General features: G+C 37.2%; 1 protein-coding gene and 1 pseudogene across 1 annotated transcript in view; both read left to right on the forward strand.

Annotated features, from left to right (window-relative positions):
• The window catches only part of LOC125390890 (solute carrier family 7 member 12-like), a 39,233-nt gene extending 16,707 nt beyond the window's left edge, over positions 1-22,526 (forward strand). The window contains exons 2-4 of the mRNA XM_048420045.3: positions 16,653-16,784; positions 18,280-18,641; positions 22,039-22,526. Coding sequence (XP_048276002.1) covers positions 16,653-16,784; positions 18,280-18,641; positions 22,039-22,284 — 740 coding nt within the window. The 3' untranslated portion in view covers positions 22,285-22,526. The remainder of the gene's footprint in view (positions 1-16,652; positions 16,785-18,279; positions 18,642-22,038) is intronic.
• On the forward strand, positions 11,180-13,456 carry LOC148119615 (keratin, type II cytoskeletal 8 pseudogene; annotated as a pseudogene).
• Positions 22,527-24,331: the final 1,805 nt, after the last annotated feature.

Below are 24,331 nucleotides of genomic sequence, written 5' to 3' on the forward strand. Positions count from 1 at the left end.
ATCGCCAATTCTTCTTAAATCATTTTAAATCTGTCATGTATTTATATCTGCAAACTGAACTTAGCACTGAGAATATTGATTATTTGTGGGCATTTCTTGTATAGCAATTGGAAACATCTGTGAAGTTGTCCTAATGATTTTAGGCAACCATTTCTCTCTTTCTTAATAAGATAGTATTATAGTTCTTTGACTAAAAGCTTTCAATTTTTCAAGTTTTTACTGGGAAAATAATTTTTGGTTTCATTTCCTTCCCTCTTTTCTATCAGGAATACACTCTTTTTTTTTCTTATTTTTTTGTCTTGAGAGTTCTTTTCATGTTTGTTTATAATTCCTACAATGTGACTCAGACTTTCTCCCTTCTAAGTCTGTTTCTTCTAAAGAAGAAAGAGATTCATCTCCAGTGTTTTGATGTTTTTTTCACTTCCTTTTCTTCTGAAACAGCATCCCTATCTTCATGTTAGAAAACATTCTGCTCTGCTGACTGAAAATTTCTAGCGAGAATGCTATCCTTTTTAATTCCTTGTTCCATATTTTAGTGGACTCTCTGTGACTACTCATTCTGCAATGGGATCCAGAGAATTAGAGAACAAATTACATAAAGATCAATTCTTTACTGGTATAGATTTCCATCTCTGATGAATTCTCCTTAAAGTTCCTTCAGCTCCTGCTTCCATACTATCAGATTTAATTGAATATGAGGTGTTGCCTGAAACCAATAATAATACCATTTAACTATAAAAAGCTCTGTAGGCTACTTCTTTCTCACTTTCATTCCATTTCCTTTTAAGAACACTTTAGCAATTGCACATACTCCTGATCCTGAGATGATGAATTCCCTAGGTCTCTGCCAAAATCTGGAGTCTAACCTATAATTGTGTATCCAGTTCTGGAGTATACCTTCAGTCCCTAAGTATCCAGGCATCTCTCTTCTTCGAGCCTCATGACGTTGGGTACGAAATGTCAATTTTTTTTTGTTGTATAGGACATTCAAAGAAGGTGAGCATCTCCAGATCATAGGTTTAGGCTTACAGTCATCAAGGACAAAGAGTTTCTGTGAGCTGCGTCTTGATGGACTGTGCAAATGCTGATTTTTGATTGTTTACAAAGCTGTTTATTCTTTTAAAGGTAAAACAATTCCCGCATCAAAACACCTTTGATCTATTCTATATGATCTGAAGGAAATCATAAACAGACACACAAATTTAGTCTTTATTGTGTATTGTTTTCAGTACCCAATATCCATGATGCTCCAGATATACATGATAGGCCTGTGACACAAGTCATGCAATGGATAGGAAACTTTCTCAAAAAAAAAAAAAAACTCTAGTTGTTTGATTTGAAGGCAAACACTATTTCCTGCAATACTTTCTTTAAGGTCTATGTACCTTTATCAAACAACTACTATATTCTAATATTACGCTAGTATAATTTTAATTGTAGATACAGTAAAAAAAATTACAACTATTTCATTCTGATATTTATACTAGATTCTACTCCCAGTACTATTTTCCTTCATCCCCTACACCTGATTCCCTCTTGTTCCCACCTCAGTCCACCAAGAAAATCTATTCTATTTCCCCTTCCCGGGGAGATCCTTGTGTCCCCTCTTGAGCCCTCCTTGTTTCTTAGGCTCTCTGGGTCTGTGGATTATAGCATGACTATCATTTTCTTTGCAACTAATACCTATTTATAAGTGAGTACATGACATGTTTGTACTTCTGGGTTGGCTTGTCTCATTCAGGATTTTTTTTCTACTTCCATCCATTTGCCTAAATTTTTTAAAATATAGGTGTAATACTCCATTATGTAAATGTCCATCTTATTTATCCACTCTTCAGTTGAGGGACACCTACGTTGGTTCAAGTTTCTGGATATATAATGAATAAAGCTGATGTGAAGATATTTGAGCAAATGTACTGAAGGTTTATGGTATGTCATTTGAGTATAGGAGTGGTATAGTGGGACCTGAAGTCAGTTAATTCCCAAATTATTTTCTGAGAAATTGTCTTATTAAGTCCCAAAGTGGTTGTACAAGTTTACAATTCCTACCAGAAATGGAGAAGTATTGTTTTTAGTCTACAATAATCAAATAAGCTTTATCACAATAGATTCAGGGAAGGTTGAACATAAGAAAATATGTTAATGTAATCTACCATATAAACAAACTGAAAGCAAAAAACACCTGATTATCTCATTAGATACTGAAAGAGTCTTTAACAAAATCCAACAAGATAAAAGTCTTAGGAAAATCAGGGCTACAAGGGACATATGTAAACATAACAAAGGCCATTGACTACAAACCTTTAGCCAACATCAACTTCAGGGGAGGGAAATTCAAAGCAAATCCACAAAAATCAGGAACAAGACAAAGCTGTCCACTCTTTCCATATCTATTCAATATAGCAGTTGGAGTTTTAGCTAGAGCAATAAGACAATGAAAGGGGATAAAGAAGATACAAATTGGAAAGGAAGAAGTCAACATATTGCCATTTATAGATGATATGATAGTGTGCATAGCAACCCAAAAAATTCTACCAAGGAATTCCTAAAGCTGATAAAAAAAAAACCTTTTTATTTCAGTTAATCTTTGTATTTTATTCATGTTCTTTTCATCATGAGATGATTATTTCCTGCTATTTACTTCTTCTGAATATAAACTATTCTTTTTCCCAGGTCTTCCAGATGTGCTATTAAGTTGTTAGTATGAGATCACTCTAGTGTTTTGGTGGGCAATTTATCATATTAGCTTGTCTCTTAGAAGTGCCTTCATTGCTCCCCATAGTTTTGGATGGGTTACGTTTTCATTGTCATTAAATTCTATAAAGTTGTCAGTTTATTTTACTTTTTCCTCACCCACTTTTCAGTAAATAGTGAGTTGTTCAGGTTCCATGAGTTTTTAAGGTTTATCTTGTTTCAGTTATTGATATTCACTTTAACCCCATAGTGGTCAGATAGGGTTCAGGGTGTTATTTTAATTGTCTTGTATCTGTTGAGACTTTATTTAAGTTATGAGTATGTAATCAATTTTAGAGTATGTTATGTGAGATACAGAAAAGAAGGTATATTCTTTTGTATTTGAGTATAATGTTCTGTAAATATCTGCTTAGTGTATTTGATTAAAGATGTCATTTAGTGCCATCATTTCTGTTTTATAGTTTTTCTTTGGATAATCTTCCAGTTGGCAAGAGTAAGATCTTGAAGTCACAAGTATCATTGTGTGAGTGTCAATATATGATTTTAGCTATTGTGCTGTTTCTGTTTGGAACTTGGTTGCATTGTGGTTTGTGTAAAAATATTTAAAATGGTTATTACTTCATTGTGATTTTTCCTTTGATGAATATATAGTCCCCTTACCTGTTAATTTTTTATTAGTTTTGTTTTTAAATCTATTTGTCACATTTTAAATTGGCTATACCAACTTGATTCTTTGGTACCTTTGCTGGGAATGTCATCATTTTATCCTAAGGTGGACTTCTCTCCTTGAAGATAAGTATATTTCTTGGATGCAGAATAAAGATGAAACATGTCTTCTAAACTAATCTGATAGTCTGTGTCTTTCTTTTGGAAAACTACGACAATTTATATTGAGAATTATTAATTACCAGTGTTTGTTAATTTCCATTACTTTGTGTTGTGGTGTGGGGAATCCTGCTGTCCCCAACTAATTTTATTTTATTTTTTTAAAGTAATTTTATTAAATTATAAAGGTTTCGATTTCCGCCCCTCTTCCCAACACCCTCCCACTCCCCCCACTCCCTCTCCTCCTCCCTCTTCGTCCCTTAGGGCAGTCAGGGTTTCCTGCCCTGTGGGAAGTTCAAGTTCCTCCCCCCTCCCTCCAGGTCCAGGAAGGTGAGTATCCAAACAGACTGGATCCCCAAAATCCAATATATGCAGAGGAAACAAGTCCCAGTGTCATAGTCAATGGCTTTTCTGAAAGTCTTCGGGCCAGCCACATTCAGAGAATCCGGCCAAATTCAGAGAATCTGGTTAGATCACATCCTCGCTCAGCCCCAGTCCAGCTGGCCTTGGTAAACTCTCATTAGATCAGTCCCCTTGTATCAGTGGGTGATAGCATCCCTCGCAGTCCTTATTTCCTTTTTCATTTTCTTCGTCCTTCTGCTCCTCATTTGGACCTTGTGGGGCTCAGTCCAGTGCTCCAATGTGGGTCTCCGTCTGTATCGCCATTCTTCGCCAGATGAAGGATCTATGGTGTAAGCAAAATATTCATCAGTATGGTTATGGGCCAAGGCAGGTTCAGGCACCCTCTCCTCTGTCCAGAGAACAATCTGGGGATCTCTCCTTTGACCTGAGATCCCATATAAAATCATGTCTCCTGTAAAACCTAAAATGACTCCCTTAGTTGAAATATATTCTTCCCTGATCCCATATTCATCCTTCCTCCCTTCCCCCCATCCAGGTCCACCGAGCTTTCCCCATTCCTCCCCTACTTCCTTCTCTCTAACCCTCTCCCCTTCCAACAACCCTCCCACTCCCACCATGCACCCGAGGTTACCTGGGACTCTTGTCAATTTCCTACCTCCTGGAGGATAGCTAAATAATCTTCATCAGGTTCATCTTCTTATTTAGCTTCTCTAGGATCTCGAATAATAGGCTCAAAGACCTTTAATTATGGTTAGAATCCACTTATGAGTGAATACATACCGTGTTCCTCTTTTTGGGTCTGGCTTACCTTACTCAGTAAAGCGTTTTCTATTTCCATCCATTTGCATGCAAAATTCAAGATGTCATTGTTTTTTACCGCTGAGTAAAACTCTAATGTGTATATGTTCCACACCTTTTTAACCATTCTTCTATTGAGGGGCACCTAGGCTGTTTCCAGGTTCTGGCTATTACAAATAGTGCTGCTATGAACATAGTTGAACAAATGCTTTTGTGGTATGTTAGGGAATCTCTAGGGTATATTCCCAAGAGTGGAATTGCTGGGTCCTGAGGGAGGTTGACTCCCAGTTTCCTGAGAAACCGCCACACTGATTTCCAGAGTGGCTGCACAAGTTTACATTCCCACCAACAATGGATGAGTGTTCCCCTCATTCCACATCCTCTCCAGCATAGGCTATCATGGGTGTTTTTGACTTTAGCTATTCTGACAGGTGTAAGATGGTATCTCAAAGTGGTTTTGATTTGCATTTCCCTGATCGCTAAGGAGGTTGAGCATGACCTTAAGTGTCTTCTGACCATTCGAAGTTCATCTGTTGTGAATTCTCTGTTCAGATCAGTACCCCATTTTTTAATTGGGTTAATTAGAGTTTTAGTGTCTAGTTTCTTGAGTTCTTTGTATATTCTGGAGATCAGACCTTTGTCTGATGAGGGGTTGGTGAAGATCTTCTCCAAGTCAGAAGGCAGCCTTTTTGTCTTACTGACAGTGTCCTTTGCTTTACAGAAGCTTCTCAGTTTCAGCAGGTCCCATTTATTCATTGTTTCTCTTATTGTCTGTGCTACTGGGGTCCTACTTAGGAAGTGGCCTCCTGTGCCTATATCTTGTAGACTACTTCCCACTTTCTCTTCTATCAGGTTCAAAGTGGACAGATTGATGTTGATGTCTTTAATCCATTTGGACTTGAGTTTTGTGCATGGTGACAGATATGGATCTATTTTCATTCTTCTACAGGTTGACATCCAGTTATGCCAGCACCATTTGTTAAAGACGCTTTCCTTCTTCCGTTGTATACCTTTAGCTCCCTTGTCAAAAATTAGGTGTTCATAGGTTTGAGGGTTAGTATCTGGGTCTTCTATTCGATTCCATAGGTCGACTTCTCTGTTCTTATGCCAATACCAAGCTGTTTTCAATACTGTAGCTCTGTAATAGTGTTTGAAGTCAGGGATAGTAATGCCTCCAGAAGTTCCTTTATTGTATAAGATTGTTTTGGCTATCCTGGGTTTTTTGTTTTTCCATATAAAATTGATTATTGTTCTCTCAAGGTCTGTGAAGAAGTTTGATGGGATTTTGATGGGGATTGCATTGAATCTATAGATTGCTTTTGGTAGAATGGCCATTTTTACTATGTTGATTCTCCCAATCCAAGAGCAGGGGAGGTCTTTCCATTTTCTGGTATCCTCCTCAATTTCTCTTTTCAAAGGCTTAAAGTTCTTGTCAAATTGGTCTTTCACTTCCTTGGTTAGAGTAACCCCAAGATATTTTATGCTATTTGTGGCTATCGTGAAAGGTGATGTTTCTCTGATTTCCCTCTCTGCTTCTTTATCCTTTGTGTATAGGAGTGCCACTGATTTTTTGGAATTGATCTTGTTTCCTGCCACGTTACTAAAGGTGTTTATCAGCTGTAGGAGTTCTTTGGTAGAGTTTTTGGGGTCGCTTATGTACACTATCATATCGTCAACAAATAACGAAAGTTTAACTTCATCCTTTCCAATTCGAATCCCCTTGATCTCCTTATGTTGTCTTATTGCTATTGCTAGAACTTCAAGCACTATATTGAAGAGGTATGGACAGAGTGGACAGCCTTGTCTTGTTCCTGATTTTAGTGGAAAGGCTTTGAGTTTCTCTCCATTCAATTTGATGTTAGCTGTCGGCTTGCTGTATATTGCATTTATTATATTTAGGTATGATCCTTGTATCCCCAGTCTCTCCAACACCTTTATCATAAATGGGTGTTGAATTTTGTCAAATGCTTTTTCAACATCCAATGAAATGATCATATGGTTTTTTTCTTTCAGTTTATTTATATGATGGATTACATTGATAGATTTGCGTATGTTGAACCATCTCTGCATCTCTGGGATGAAGCCTACATGATCATAATGGATGATTTTTCTAATGTGTTCTTGGATTCGGTTTGCCAGTATTTTATTGAGAATTTTCGCATCGATGTTCATGAGTGAGATTGGCCTGCAATTCTCTTTCTTGGTTTTGTCTTTGTTTGGTTTTGGTATTAGGGTGACTGTAGCTTCATAAAAGGAGTTTGACTGTGACTCTTCTTTTTTCTATATTTGGAATACATTAAGGAGTATAGGTATTAGCTCTTCCTGGAAGTTCTGGTAGAATTCTGCATTGAAACCATCTGGTCCTGGGCTTTTTTTGGTAGGGAGATTTTTGATAACAGCTTCTAATTCTTCAGGACTAACAGGTCTATTTAGATTGTTCACCTGTTCTTGGTTCAACTTTGGTATATGGTACTTATCTAGAAAAATGTCCATTTCTTTTACATTTTCCAACTTTGTGGCATATAAACTTTCGTAGTAAGATCTAATGATTCTCTGAATTTCCTCTGTGTCTGTGGTTATGTCCCCCTTTTCATTTCTGATCCTATTAATTTGCAAGTTCTCTCTCTGCCATTTGATTAGTTTGGATAGGGGTTTGTCAATCTTGTTAATTTTCTCCAAGAACCAGCTTTTTGATTTATTGATTCTTTGGATTGTTTCTGTGTTTCTATTTTGTTGATTTCAGCCCTCAGTTTGATTATTTCCAGTCTTCTACTCCTCCTGGGTAAATCAGCTTCTTTTTTTTCTAGAGCTTTCAAGTGTGCTGTTAAGTCTCCAATTTGTGCTTTCTCCGTTTTCTTTAATTGGGCACTTAGTGCTATGTACTTTCCTCTTAACACTGCTTTCATAGTCTCATAGGTTTGAGTATGTTGTGTCTTTATTTTCATTAAATTCAAGGAAGACTTTAATTTCTTTCTTTATTTCTTCCTTGACACAGGGGTGATTTAGTAGTTGACTGTTCAACTTCCATGAGTTTGTTGGCTTCCTGGGGGTACCATTGCTGTTGAATTCTAATTTTAATCCATGGTGATCTGACAAGACACAGTTGGTTACTAATATTTTTTTGTATCTGGGGAAGTTTGCTTTGTTACCAAGTATGTGGTCAATTTTTGAGAAGGTTCCATGAGCTGCAGAGAAGAAGGTATATTCTTTCCTATTTGGGTGGAGTGTTCTATAGATGTCTGTTAAGTCCATTTGATTCAGTACCTCCAATAAATCTCTTATTTCTCTGTTTGGTTTCTGTCTGATTGACCTGTCCATTGGTGAGAGAGGAGTGTTGAAGTCTCCTACTATTAGTGTGTGTGGTTTGATGACTGCCTTGAGTTCTAGAAGATTTTCTTTTACATATGTGGGTGCCTTTATATTAGGGGCATAGATATTCAAGATTGAGACTTCTTCCTGATGAATTGTTCCAGTTATGAGTATGAAATGTCCATCTCCATCTCTTCTGATTGATTTTAGTTTGAAGTCAATTTTGTTAGATATTAGAATGGCCACACCCGCTTGTTCTTAGGTCCATTTGCTTGGAAAACCTTTTCCCAGCCCTTTACTCTGAGTAGGTGTCTGTCTTTGTGGTTGAGGTATGTTTCTTGTAAACAGTAGAATGTTGGATCCTGTTTTCGTATCCAATCTCTAAGTCTGTGCCTCTTTATAGGTGAGTCGAGTCCATTGATATTAAGTGATATTAATGACCAGTGATTGATGTCTCCGGTCATTTTTTTTGGGTAGTAGAGTGTATGTGTTTTCCTTCTTTGATTTTTGCTTGTGAAGGGTCGCTAGATGTCTGAGTTAATGTAGGCAGTGTTGGGAATGTTGGATTCCTTTGGTTGTGATTTTCCTTCTAATATTCTCTGTAAGGCTGGATTAGTAGCTACGTATTGTTTAAATTTTTTTTATCCTGGAATATTTTGTTTTCTCCGTTGATAGTGAACGATAGCTTGACTGGGTAAAGTAGTCTGGGCTTGAATCCATGGTCTCTTAGTTTCTGCAGTACCTCTATCCAGGACCTTCTGACTTTCATGGTTTCCATAGAGAAGTCTGGTGTAAGTCTGATAGGTTTACCTTTATAAGTTACTTGACCTTTTTCCTTTGCAGCTCTCAATATCCTTTCTTTAGTCTGAATGCTTTGTGTTTTGATTATTATATGACGAGGGAATGTTTTTTTCTGATCCAGTCTATTCGGTGTTCTGTATGCTTCTTGAACCTTCATAGGAATATCGTTCTTTAGGATGGGAAAGTTTTCTTCTATAATTTTGTTGAGTATATTTTCTGGACCTTTGAAATGCAATTCTTCTCCTTCTTCTACTCCTATTATTCTTAGATTTGGTTTTTTTATTGTGTCCCACAGTTCCTGAATGTTTTGTGATGAGAATTTGTTGGATTTGCTGTTTTCTTTGGTCAGAGTGTTTAATTTCTCTATGGTGTCCTCAGAGTCTGAGATTCTTTCTTCTATCTCTTGTATTCTATTGGTTAAGCTTGTTTCTGAAGTCTCTGTTCGTTTACCTAGATTTTCCATAGCCAGCCAGCCCTCGGTTTGTGATTTCTTCATTGACTCCATTTCAGTTTTCAAATCTTGAACTGTTTCTATTACCTGTTTGATTGTTTTTTCTTGGTTTCCCAGAATTTCATTTACAGATTTACTCATTCCTTCAAACTTTTTGGTATATTTCTCTTCCATTTCTTTACTCATTTCCTCAATCTTTTTGTTATACTTATCTTCCATTTCTTTCCGGCAAATTTTCACCTCCTGTTTAAATTCCTCTATTATTTTCATAAAGAAGTGCTTAGAGTCAATTTCTTCTATTTCTTCTGGAGTAGGGTGTTCAATTCTTCTAGTTTTGAGCTCCCTGGATTCTGGAGATGTCATGTTGCCTTTCAGGTTGTTGGAGGAATTCTTGCATTGGCGCCTGCCCATCTCCTCCACTCTGGATGAAACTCCTCAGCACTTTCTGGATAGAACTCCTCAATACTCTCTGGGTAGGACTTCACAGCACTCTCTGGATAGAGCTCCTCAGCCCTCTCTGGGAAGAGCTCCTCAGCAGTGCAACAGGGCTAGCTGGTCTTCCCAGGACCCGGGAGACAAAGGGCCCGCAGCAGTGGGGGGGAGGGGTCCCTTGGAACACCTAAGACCCTGACATAGAAGCTGAGGGGGGAAGGGCTGTGCTCTCTTCCCGGACAGGCAGGCTGCCCAGGCGAGCCCTCACTCACCTCTCTGGGAAGAGCTCCTCAGCAGTGCAACAGGGCTAGCTGGTCTTCCCAGGACCCGGGAGACAAAGGGCCTGCAGCAGTAGGGGGAGGGGAGGGGTCCCTTGGAACACCGAAGACCCTGCTGCAGAAGCTGAGGGGGGGGGCTGTGCTCTCTTCCCGGACAGGCAGACTGCCCAGGCGAGCATCCACTCACCTCTCTGGGAAGAACTCCCCCCCACCTAATTTTAAAGTAATGGTCTGATACTATTTCTCCTTTGTGTTTCATTGGGTATTTTTAACCACTTCACCTTGAAATTTTCATTCTTGGCCCTTCTGTAGAACTGTATTTTTAGATAAACATTGCTTAAATTGGTTTTATTGTTGAGTGTTTTTTTTTCAAATTTTGTGATTAAAAGTTTTGTTGGTTATAGTAGTCTGGGTTGGCATCTCTAGTTTCCTACAGTTTGTAGGAAATCTTTCTAGCTCCTTTTGGATTTTAAAGTTTCCCTTGTGACGTCAATGGTATTCTAATTAGTTTAGATTTACACAATATGTTTTTACATTGCAGCTTTTAATGTTCTTTCTTTGATCTATAAATTCAGTGTTTTGATTATTATGTTTCCTGGAAAATTTCTTTCCTGATCCAGTCTTTTTCATGCCTGTATGCTTCTTGTACCTTGATAGGAACATCCTTCTTCAGGTTAGAAAATATTTCTCCTGTGATATTGTTAAAATATTTTTCTATGCCTTTGAACTGAGATTTTTATATTTCTATTTTTGTATATTTGGTCTTTTCATATTGTTCCATATTTCCTGGATGTTTTGTGGCTGGTGTTTTATACTGAGACTTCTGTATCTTCTGTCTTATCTTCATTGTCTGAGAGTCTTTATTACATTTCATGTACTGGGCTGTGAGACTTACCTCTGAGGTTTTTGTTTGATTTTCTAAATTTACCAGTACTGATGTAGTATAGAATTGATTCCCCTTAGTTATTCAACTTCTAATTTTATTTCTTTAATCATCCCATTCCACTGGTCATGTTTTCACAGATTTAATTAATAAGTTTATTCATGCCCTTTCTGTGGCCTTAGAGCACATTTCTAGTGGGTATTTTGAAGTCTTTTCTTACAATTTACCTATATTGAATTTATCTGGTCCTACTCTAGTATTGTTTCTGAGTTCTGGGGAAGGAATAATTTCTTTGCTGTTAATGGCTGTGGTTTTCTGATGGTATCTTGTACCCTGGATTTCCAGATGGTTAAAATGGTAAGTGCTTATATCTGTTATTGTGTTTTTAAAAAGTAGGTGTTTCCACTCTTTATTCTACCTTTGTTGTCCTTTCTGGATCTTAGGAATTTTAGTGGTTGTGGATTGCTTCTGAACCCTGGCTGACATGTTTCCTAGTGTTCCTGGCTGAAATGTGTTCCTAGGATTTATAGATGGACAGAGGAATGGGGTTGCCTTAGAAGCTGCAAGATTAAAATGTTCACAGGAAACTGGACGATGGTGGTGCATGCCTTTAATCCCAATACTCAGGAGGGAGTGGCAGGGAGATCACTGTGAGTTCAAGGCTAGACTGTCTACTAAGGTAGTTTCAGGACAGGCAAGTCTACACAGAGAAACCTGTCTTGAAAATACAAAAGAAAGAAAGAAAGACAGAAAGACAGACAGAAAGACAGACAGACAGACAGACAGGAAGGAAGGAAGGAAGGAAGAAAGAAAGAAAGAAAGAAAGAAAGAAAGAAAGAAAGAAAGAAAGAGCAAAGGAGTACAAGGCAAAGGGAGGGAGGGAGGAAGGAAAGGAGGGAGGGAGGAAGGAAGAAAAAAGAATAGAAAGAAGGAAAAAGGAAGGAAGGGAAAAGGACAGAAGGAAGGAAGGAAGGAAGGAAGGAAGGAAGGAAGGAAGGAAGGAAGGAAGGAAGGAAGGAAGGAAGGAAGGAAGGAAGGAAAGGAGGAGGGGAGATGGCCTAGAAGCAGCTGCTTCGCTTGCTCTCGAACCTCTGTCTTCAGCTCACTGCCGTCACGCCAGACTTCACCACGTCCATCAAGGTGACCCAGAAGTCCTACAAGGTGTCCATCTCTGGCCCCCAGGCCTTCGTTCATACACGAGTGGACCCGGTGCGCTCTTCACCTCTTCCAGCTTTTCCCGGGTGGGCAGCGGCAGCATCTTCCGGGGCGGCCTGGGCACCAGCATGGGTCTGGGTCCCTTCAGCAGGGCTGATATAGGAGGAGGTATCACAGCAGTCATGGTGAACCAGAGCCTGCTGAGCCCCTTGAAGCTGGAGGTGGACCCCAACATCCAGGCCGTGCGCACCCAGGAGAAGGAGCAGATTAAATCTCTTAACAAGTTTGCCTCCTTCATTGACAAGGTGCGCTTCTTGGAGCAGCAGAACAAGATGCTGGAGACCAAGTGGAGCCTGTTGCAGCAGCAGAAGACATAGAGGAGCAACATGGACAACATGTTTGAGAGCTACATCAACAACCTGCGAGGGCAGCTGGAAGCCCTGAGCCAGGAGAAGCTGAAGCTGGAGGCGGAACTTGGCAACATGCAGGGCCTGGTGGAGGACTTCAAGAACAAGTATGAGGATGAGATCAACAAGCGTACGGAGATGGAGATTGAATTTGTCCTCATCAAGAAGGATGCGGATGAAGCCTATATGAACAAGGTGGAACTGGAGTCCCACCTGGAAGGGCTGACTGATGAGATCAACTTCCTTCGCAGATCCACGAAGAAGAGATCCGTGAACTGCAGTCTCAGATCTCAGACACGTCTGTGGTGCTGTCTATGGACAACAGCCGCTCTCTGGGCATGGACAGCATCATTGCTGAAGTCCGTGCCCAGTATGAGCACATCGCCAACCACAGCCGGGCTGAGGCTGAAAGCATATACCAGGTTAAGTTTGAGGAATTGCAGACCCTGACTGGGAAGCATGGGGATGACTTGCGCCGCACAAAGACTGAGATCTCTGAGATGAATCGCAACATCAGCCGCCTGCAGGCAGAGATTGATGGCCTCAAAGGCCAGAAAGCTACCTTGGAGGCTGGCTGCCATTGCTGATGCCGAGCAGCGTGGGGAGATGGCCATTAAGGATGCCAACGCCAAGCTGGCCCAGGTGGAGGTTACCCTGCAGCAGGCAAGCAGGACATGGCCAGACAGCTGCGGGAGTACCAGGAGCTCATGAATGTTAAGCTGGCCCTGGACATTGAGTTCGCCACCTACTGCAAACTGCTGGAGGGCAAGAAGAGCCGGCTAGAGACTGGGATGCAGAACTTGAGCATCCGTACAAAGACCAGCAGTGGCTACTCAGAAGGAGCCTATAGGGGACTCTCCAGCCCTGGCTTCAGCTATGGCTTGAGCTCCTTCCAGCCCGTCTTAGGCTCTGTTGGGGGCTCCAGCTCTTACAGTCGCATCAAGGCTGTGGTTGTGAAGAAGATTGAAACCCGCGATGGGAAGCTGGTGTCTGAGTCCTCTCATATCCTGCCCAAGTGAACGGCCACTGGAGACGCTGCCAGCCTGTGCTCTTGCAGCTGCCCAGGAGGAGAGAGTTGTATGTCAGAGTGCAGAAAATGAGAGACCCACCAGAGGATCAGCCCCAGCCCTCTGGAATGTTCCATCTGGTGTACCTATCTAGCCACCCCACCACCTCCCCTCAAAACCCAGTTCAATTGTACTTTTCAAAATAAAGCCTCAGCTGGCTCCATAAAAAAAAAGAAAGAAAGAAAAGAAAGAAAGGAGGGAGGGAGGGAGGGAGGGAGGGAGGGAGGGAGGGAGGGAGGGAGGGAGGGAGGGAGGGAGGGAGGAAAGAAGGTTCACAAGAAGAAAGAAAGATGGACCTGCCATAGGATTTGGTTACCACCAAATTAGGGTTTGCAGTCAGTAAGGTAGGACAAGCACATTTACAAAGTTCACTACAGACTTGGAGATGAGATCAAGATGCTGAAAACTGGGGAAAGGAAGAACTGGGAAGAGTGTCTATCTGATCCCATGCTAGGGTCATCAACAACTTCCCAGGAGAGAGTCCTACATACATTTTCCACATACATAAATTTAATTAATTGTAGTTCTTCCTTTTAACAGTTTGAGTGCTATTGTCATTACTTGCCTCATAATTTTATGTAAGGTTATTAATTAAAGGAAATTATACAGATTCACGTATTAAAATCTATTAATATGTGGGATTCATATTTTTTCTTGTAATTCAAGAAACAAATTCCTAACTCAATACAATCATTTCTGGACTATTGTTCCAAGTAATTTTAGGATTCCTCTTATTTATAATATGTAGTAATCTGATATTTTACTCTCTGGGTTATTTTCTTTACAATTCCCTAAAGCTAAACTGCTTGATGAGAGGAGTTTATAGTCTTCACTTAAAGATGAACTTCTTTCATTTCATGGGAAACCTTTTTTCGTGTTGAAAACTTTCCTCAGAAATAAGTTCTATTTAATAATTCTTCAGCAATTATAACTAACCCGTTATTAATGAACTTGTGTGTGAAGACCAGCCAACTGCTCTACTGGAATACCTGTCCAGTCATAGATGTGTTTATTTCCTTTAAGAATCATCAACTTTTCTGAATTAAGTCAGAAAGCCCTCATTTCTTATCATCACTGCCAAGTAAAGGCCATTCATTTTAGTTCAAAGTTTGCCTCACTTGATAACAGATCAGGGCATGGTATAGAAGAAGGAATAGAACTACATGGTAATGCTCCATCTTACCCTCGTGTGTGTGTGTGTGCGTGTGTATGTGTGCATATATATAAAGTACACAGATAAAATGTATGATGATAATAAATCATAACGTTGTTCAAATTTATTGAAAATAAATAAAAGTCATCATTGAACAAATAGAAAAGAAAATTTTTATCATAATGGTACAGACTGTGCTTGTGTTCTTCACCTAAAGAATAAAATCTGTGCTAGATAGTTGATAATATTTTACTTAAGCTATCATATACAATTTCAAGATATCGGATACTTTGGTTTTATAACTGTTAAAGCTAAACATACTATTTTATATAAATATCTAGTAAAATTTGCAGAAGTATTTAGGGCCTGTGGTTGTTTGAATGAAAATATTCTTCACAGGATGGATATATTTGAACTGAGGTTCCTCAGTTGGTAGTGGTATTTGAAGAGTTTAATAGAACCTTAAAATAGAGCCTTGCTGGAGGAAGTATATAACTAGAGTGGAATTTGAATACCCATGTTCACACGCTTAATTTGTTAATGCCATCCATGCTTCCTGCTTGTTTAAAAGGGTGTGAGTTCTCAGCTTTGTACTACAACCACCATGCCTTCTAGACCACTTCAACATGGTGGACTCTTATCCCTCAGAATCTGAAAACATAAATACATCTTTCCTTCAGTGAAGTCTATTGGTCATGATGCTTTGTCACAGTAGAAGAAAATAACTCATGCAGTAGCAGTTTGGATATTATTAGACATTGGTATTAATGTCAAGCAAACTACAAACAACAGTAAATTTTAACTTAATTTATATATAAATATGCTATTCTCTCATCATTCCTTCATCTCACCTTCCCATGTTGGCACCTTATCCCCCAAATTCACACTTACATTTTTAACAACTGTTGTCACATGTACACCTAAACAAACATACGTGCAACCTGTTGTGTTCATTCAGTGTTGCTGGCATATGTAAGTTTCTATGGCTGACTGGCTCCAATTAGTGTGTTCATCCATTGAGAAGACTAATTCTATCTCTCTTACCAATTGTTAATTTCTCATAGTTCTTCATGGATGTATGGGGCTCAACAATATCACCCTCTGTGTTGGGATAGCAATTATGGTAGAAGTCATTCTAAATTTTATGAAACTTTAGTCATCATCAATCAGCAATACTAAAATATCAAACATTCTAATACAATGCAGTTAAATTATGTACCCATTTGGCACATATGTGCCTAGAAATTTGGTAGGAAAACACAAGAATATTCGCTTGGCATAGTTGAAATTCTTTATTGGAAGAAACTATATAGATATAGTAAAATTTATAGTATCCAATTTTCTCAAATCTTAGCAGACGCATTATGGGTAGCACCTGTTGATCTCTGCAGTTAGACAACCACATTTTGTGTAATGTGCACATGATATGCTCACTGAAAGAAAGACTTCAAGCTTACTGCAAGTTTGATTATGAATTATTATTTGGTATTACACAATAAAAATATATTATTGTTGCCAATTTCTCATGTTATCCACTTTAGGCTAAATGACCCCAAATATGAAGGCAAACCAATATTTAAGACTTTGGGCTTTGGGAACATTACACTGACTGAAATTGAACTTACAGACCACAGTACATTAACATTGCTGTAAATCTATAATACATTTGTTGACTTGGGTTACTTCATAATAAGATGAACAAAATTGTGTCTTTCCTAGTTGTCTCATGAGACATTTTGTTCTACATTATGTATCTAAAAAGAGGAAATACGTCTAAATTCTTATCTTAAGGAAGCACTGAAGGAAACAAAGCACTACTTTATATTCAATAGGTTCGCTAAATACATAAAGACATGTGTTGGATAACTAAGTCATCAATATTATCTCAGTAAAAGGAAGACAGTACATAATGTCTAGTGACAGGAAGAATTACTTTAAAGAAGATCTAATTAGATTGTCTCCATAATATGGGACATGAGAAGTTCATATGTTTAATGTATCACTTTCTAATGTATTTATTTATTTATTTTCCACAGGGGAAATAAAAAGTCCTTCCAATACAATTCCAAAATCTTTAATGTCTGGCCTGTCTATTGTTATTCTGATGTACTTACTGACTAATATATCATACTTGACAGTTCTGACACCCCAAGAAATCATCTCTTCAGGTATGAATATGTAGAAGTAAATAAGATAGATGCCTCTCTATTTTCATAGTTAAAGATGGCAAGTTTTTATGATATAAATATTTATGTATATATACTTATGTACAAAATTATACAGAAGAAAATGTTTATATTTTGGGCTTTTCAATGAATCTAAAGAAAATATAATGACCTAAGCTTAAATTATAAGATAAATAATCACATGTGAACAAGTAAATTATAAATACAGAACGCCATGTACCAACAGGAACTAAAATAAAGGAAAAAGAAAAAAAGAGTAGAAAAAGAGAACAAAGAAAATGAAGACAAGACAGCTGAGCAGAGAGAGGAAGAACACAAAGCATAGATACTATGCTCAGATGCTTCATCCTTCAATATACACTTATATCTTTACAATGAAAGAGGCTGTTCAAAATAGGTACCATATCCTTACTTTGTTAGATGTAAAACCCAGTGCCAAGATTTTCATTAGGCTATAATTTGCATCTGTCATATATTACTCAAAATGTAAATCATAGCCAGTTCTCAGCTACACTTTGCATATTATTATTATAACATTGTCCTTCTCTAGGATATTGCTAGTTAATTATAAATGTGAGGAACAATTTTTATTACATATTTTATATATTATATATATTATATATATTTTATTTTATATATATCACAATATCACTACAAATAAGTGTGGCTCCACCACCACTCATTCATTATTGTCAGGACTTGCTCTGTTTAGTGTGACAAATAGTCAAAAACATGATTTTTTTTGTGGCGATAAATGCTTATTCAGGTTGGAACTAGGACTTCAACATTCCCTTCATCCACATGAAAAATGAGAAAATTTCTATTCCAGGCATAGGCAGCAGCACTGATTTTAAACAGCATGATTAAAAAGAAAGGGCATACACAGTCTTTCTTTAGGATATTTTCCATCTTATATGAATGGTCACAAAATGACAGTAGTAAAAGCAATATTTGTCAATGTCAAAGGGGACACTGTACAGGAAGGAGTGTTTCTAAGTAGATCTGCAATGTAGGGACATTAAGGGGAAGATATGAGGGAAATGTCACAGTTCACAAACTTCACAATGTATTCTATACAATAGTAGCTAAGTTTTAGGCCACTTTTGCTGGGAGACATGTATCATGCAGTGCAGGGCTTCACAGCTAGTATTGCATTTTACTGTCTTATTATCTGATAAAAAGATTGTGTGTTGTTAATACATGAGATAGACATATTAAGAATCAGGAGAGCAAGAACTAGAACTATTATTCCTGCCACTGAGCAGCCTTGTAACTCTCAAATACGTACTTCTAATGTTGGACAAAAACCAGCCACAAGGAATAACAGATTTAAGCAGTAAGAGACCACTTCTCTTAGAATGAATTAACAAATTCTGTTACATAATTTATGGATGCAGGAATAATTACAGAATGCTGCTCTATTTGATTTCAAGCAAAAAATTACTTTGACTTTTTGAATTTTTATTTAATTTTTCAGATTCTATTGCTGTCACATGGATGAACAGAGTTTTCCCTTCGGCACAATGGGCTCTTTCTTTGGGGATCTCAGCTTCACTGATGAACACCATTTCTTGTGGAATAATTTCAGCATCAAGAGTATTTTACTGTGCAAGTCAGGATGGAAACTTACCTTTCATATACTCAATGCTTAATGAACATCATTCTCCAGTTGTTGCAGTCTTCCTGATTGTCATTTTGTCTTCTATTTCAATAATAACTTCAAATTTAATTTACTTAGTGAAATATATGGGACTAGGATCATGGTGTATAAATTTGATGAATATGATAGGGTTGCTTAAAATGAGGTACCAGAAGCCTGATCTGCCAAGACCTTATAAGGTAAGACGATAGGCAAATACTAAAGTTGAATATACAGTTTGTTTGTTGTCAAAACTTTCTCAATAGCTGTGAGATTCTTCTAATCAGTTATAAAACTCCCTATATGAAGCAATAACTTTTTTCTTCTTACCAAGCATTTGTGATTTTGGCCATTTGAGGCTTCATTTTTATTGTATGAAAGGTGAAAACTGATATATTGCAGGAAAACAGATGGCATCATTATCTTCCAGGGAGCAAACAATAATACTAAGGAGAAAATTACAGTTTCCATGCTCAAATGAGCTTCCTCACCTCATAATTTTACATAGTAGAAGTAGCTTCCTTTTTTTGCTTATTTCCTTAGTAGACATTTTATTAATTGAAGATTTTAAGAAAAGATTCATGTTGTAGGGTTTTCATTTAAATTGTCATGATAATGTGTAAATCACACAGTTATATAACATAAATTCAGTGATGTTCCATTATTTTTGCCTTCCTGTTCAATAGTCCTATGAATATCCTAAAGATTTAAGCTATATAATGGTTGCTGAGATAATATAAAATGATAAAAACAATTCTGTATTTTTGACAGTGACTATAATAAGCTCATTAGCATCGTTAATAAATTACACATTCATAAATTTTTTCCTAGGCATTCTGATTCAGTGTCTATTGGACCACAGGAATGTATACTAATATTTTTTATCATGGGATCCTAATATATAGTGAAAACTAATTGTATTTTGAGAAATATCAGTCTATATCATATTCCAAATTCTTTTTTGAAATTGTTTCTTCTTCAAGTGTATTTCAAGTCATCCAGGTGAATGATACCTTAGATACATTGTGTATATATTTCAGACAATCATGTACGTAATTCAGAGAAACTAAGGTTAATATATTTTGAGACTCTTACTATATTGAGGAAGTGTAACAATTCACTAAAAAGTGTAACACTTCAGTAAAAGTTAATGAAAAAATTTCATTTTTGAGCACATTCTAGTGAATTTGATTTTCATATAAACTTCATAAGAATCATATCAGATATCATCTTGAAAGTAAAAAATCTGATGAATAAATCAATTACCTGTGAGACACCTTCAAAAAAACCTTTCAGATTACAGTTTATTGATTTTTATTATCTTTCCTGAGCATTGGTTGTAGTAAATGGCAAGTAGGTGTATCTCAAAAGTATGAGAATTCATGCTGAAAACATTATCAATCTGAATGTGTGAATTCACTGAAATGCTGGTTATTTATGTATCACAGTATAAATACTCAGCAACAACAGATCTTAAATAAATCAGTATTCAGATCTATATTTAAGGCATACTTGGTGTCAGTCATTTTGAAATGGACACAGAAAGCACTCCTATTGAAGAAAACATTGAGTCTTCTGTGTAATGGTATATTGTTTAAAACTTAAAAGCAATCTAACCAATTTTGTTTCAAGGTAAATGACAGCTAACCAAGATTGCTACATCCACCAAAACTATATTACAAAACTAATATGGAAATTAGGACAGTTAAAAACAAATAGGTAGATGTTAAAATACTCATGGTCATCAAACCATCTGTGCAGTATGTACTTAAATGAATACTGTATATCAAGAATGAAGAAAGAAAATCTCTGTCATAAAACCACCACCAAGAATAAATTTTATGAGAGGAATAGATGATTAATGGAGAAGTAGAAAGGGATACATTGTTACTAACATTCTTAACAAGTAAACTCACATAAATAGAGGAGAAAAAAGAAATCACAATAATCTAGACTGAAAATCACTAGAAAAAAATAGTAGGTAAAATGCTACATACAAATAAGATGAACAATTCACTAGGAATATATATATAAACAGGAAATATCTACTAAATGATTAGAATTCCCAATTTCATTTTAAAATTGCTAAACACTAAGGAACATAAAATATCAGTGAAGTCCTGGTGCAATGATAGTAAGTAAGATCAGATCCAACACTCTGTTCTTTATGTAGTTCATTCAAACCAAAAATAAATTTAAAGATTTCAGAGATAAACTATACTATACATCACATAAATTTTAAGGGTATCTTCAAAATATTCATTGATTATAAATTTCTCTCAAAAGTCCAAAAATTTATGTTAAAAATTTCTACAATAATTTGTCTCTGATCAGATCATAATAGAAAATACTAGAAAGTAGTAGCAGAGGAAACTGTACATTTCTGTAGAGTATGGGTGGGACTCCTAAAATAATTGCAGTTTGAGAAAAAACTAATAAATTAGATACTTCCTAAAATATATACATGTACATAAACAATCTCAATAAAGCTTACAAATAATAAAGGAGATTGAGCCAAAACCCGAAATCTCTTGTCTCCAAATGAAGCTTCCAGGACAAGATATGGGTTACATCTAAAAGAGTTGAAGCTCCCAAACAACCCAGGCTATTATCAATGATATTTGTTTCTCTGAACAAACTGAAAGAAAGGCCCTATTGGAGAAAATCTCCACACAACTCATTAAACACAGAGACGAGCTAATGCCTAATTAGAACCTTCATCCCTGAGTAGTGTTGTTCGTACTGGAAGAAGCAGTTTTAAGGAGCTACTGAAATCAACCAACCTTTAAAAGCTGGCACCAATGCTTCTCAATTCCATAAAACAAAAGGAAAGGAATGCTAATAAATCATTCTACAAAGCCAACAGTACACTAATATCAAAACTACATAAAAACCCAACAAAAACAAATAAAACTATAGAACGATTTTTCTGATGAATATATGTGCAACAAATTTTAACAAAATACTGCCAATCTGAGTTTAAGAGTGCAAAAGGGGGATCAAACATAACAGGAAACTTTGGCTTAATTTAAGGAATGCAAGGATAATTGAACATATTTAAGTCAATAATTACAATATTACACGAAACTAGACTTAAGGTCAGAAATCACATTTCTTTGTTAAAATATGTATTTGTACATATGCATATATCAGACATAAGTACAGAAGTGAAATCACAAGAAATGATGATGCCTAAAAGGCAGAGATTTATGAAAACAAGAAGAGAAAATCAAACATATATCAGGAAGCGTAAGTTAAAACAATTTTGTAGAAGGAAAGAGATAAGCAAGAAAGAAAAGGATATTTATGGCAAATGTTGTCTATACTGTTTGAAAATAAAGCACTGACTTTTCTGAATGATGACTCAGTTAATAGAATAGATATTTATGGATACTACAGGTAAATAAGTAAGTTCAAAGTGACATTTTGTCGTAAGGAATATCTAATTTACTATTAACTAATGCCAGGACTGCCTACTCTAAAACTTTTGAAGATGTTTATGCCTCACTTTCTTTTGGTTCTATAGCACATTTAATGTTATTTTGTCATAAGAACTTTCCATGACATCACAAATCTTAATTTTCTTTCTCCTTTCAGGTATGGCTGCCATTTGTATTTGGAACTTTAGCTTTATCAGTTTTTCTAATTTTCACACCAATGATTCAGTCTCCTAATATTGAACATGTTTATCAGGTTGCCTTTCTTCTCTGTGGCCTTCTGTGTTACTGGCTCCAAACTCACCTTAAAAGACATGCTGTTTGTTTTGACAAAATCACTTATTATTGCCAATTATTTTTCAATGTCTCACCATCTGAAAACCAAGATAAATTAATTAATTTCTAAATTCCTTACTAAAGGAGAAATATATTTGAGATTATGTGTAATATAATTTTTAAGATATGAGTACAATTTTATTGCAATTTTACTTTTTAGATGTGAATACCATTAAACATAGTTTTTGCTTATATTATGTCTACCCTAAAAATTTGTTAAACAATTTCACTTTCACTTCTTAAATGTCATCATGGAGTAAATAATGAATAGAAATGAGATTAAAGTTTACAAATAAACAATAACTACAAGAATATGAAAGTTTTATTTCTCATTAAGGGAGACATATGTGTCTAAGGCATTTTAGCACCTTGGCAAAATGTATTTTGCCACACAGCAAATCATAGCATTTTTAGGTAGAATTCTTTTATGACATATTTAGAATATTTTCACTAACAGGGAAGTTTGTGTAATGTGCTGTGTACACAGAAGAGTCAGTGTACTCTACCCAACGAGTCAGTCAGTGATTTCTCTCTGGCTGCTCTCTCCATACATTGATAGACTTCAACAGTGGTAAAAGAGACCACACTACGTTTACAGCTGAAAATATGCCCTTATTTACACTTCAGAAAATGTTACCAACTCTTAATTTCAAATGTTTTGCTGAGTATATTAGCAAGTAATGATTTATGGTCTATTATAATTTGTGAGGTATTTGTGTATGTACATTTGGGGTATGATAAGGCAACATACGGTAACACCCAATTCTGTGTTATGCTCTCGGTACAGTTCGCTCGCAACTGTACCTTACGCTAGTTGGGCAAAGGCATGGAGATTGAAAGAAACACACAAGAGGCCTGGGTCATTCGAAAGGAGATCAGCTGAATGCCACTTTATTCAGCTTTTTGCAAAACTAATATACTTTGGCTGCTGCAAAAGGATTTCCTCCCAGGCAGGTGGGAAATTACCATACCAAAGATAAAATAATGCCCTACAGCTAATCACCAGGCTAAGGCAGAGGGGGCACAGGAGAAAACAGGATGCTTAGCCAGCTGGTCAGAAACCGTCCTAGAAATTCGCCCCAAGGAGCAAGGGTAGACCGGGCCCTACAGGTCCGCCTTTTATATAAATTATATGACTAGGCCTGTCTTGGGTGGCATTGGACATCAGGCAATACTCCTTACCCGTCAGGGGAAAACATCCAGGTCAAAACACATTTCCTGTCTTAGGTTAGGGCAGCCCTCCAAAAACCTTACTCGTCATTGGCTCACTAGTCACCCATCACCAAGTTTAGCCAGATTTGTGCTGAAAGATACTCCAGGGCAAATGCTAAGAGGACTTGCCACGTGGCAACATTGACCTGAGCTTGCCTGTGGCTCTGGCACCATGAAACCATGAAGATGATGCTCCAGCACATATAAGCACTCCTAAAGGAGACTGTGCCTGTTCAATCCTAAATAAATCTGCCCAAAATGGAGCCCTTTAAGTAAGGTCTCAGCGCTGGTGGAAGGAACCCTAGTATAGTTAACTAGAATAATAAATAATAGCCAATTTGTAAATCTTGTACTCCAGGGTCCATGAATAACAGCAAAAAGCTTTTTCTGTAACTTAGCAGAGGTCAAAACCCACAACCAATTGTAAAATAAACTGCAGTATTCAATTGTAAATTTAGCTCAATTTGATCAGCCAAGGTATTTGCCACCTGTCCTGAGAAGGTATCCATTGTGCTTGAAGAGGCAACTAACTGATTAAAGGAAAATCCAGCAACATAAGCCTCTCTGGCAGCCACAGCACTGGCTGCCAATGACATGGGAAGGGTATATAGGTAAAGGAACAATCCTTGGCACTCGGACCACCACAGCCAGCTCCTCAGGAACCCAGCAACTCTTCAGTTGGCAAGCCAGTGTCTGCTGAATCTCTTGGTTTTGTCCTGTCTTCAGACTTCTGGATAGGAAAATCCATAGCACACACCAGACGCTCAGGTACCCAAATTGGATTGTCAACATCCTGTGGAAAAACACAAACAGCTCTTCTACCCCACATTAGTACAGGATCTTGACCATACCAGGTGCCACCTGCTAGATTCTTCCATTTAACATGAGGCATCCTAGAAGAATTT

Source organism: Myodes glareolus, chromosome 16 (assembly GCF_982192425.1).
Source record: "Myodes glareolus chromosome 16, mMyoGla1.1, whole genome shotgun sequence".
In the NCBI taxonomy this organism is placed as follows: Eukaryota; Metazoa; Chordata; class Mammalia; order Rodentia; family Cricetidae; genus Myodes; species Myodes glareolus.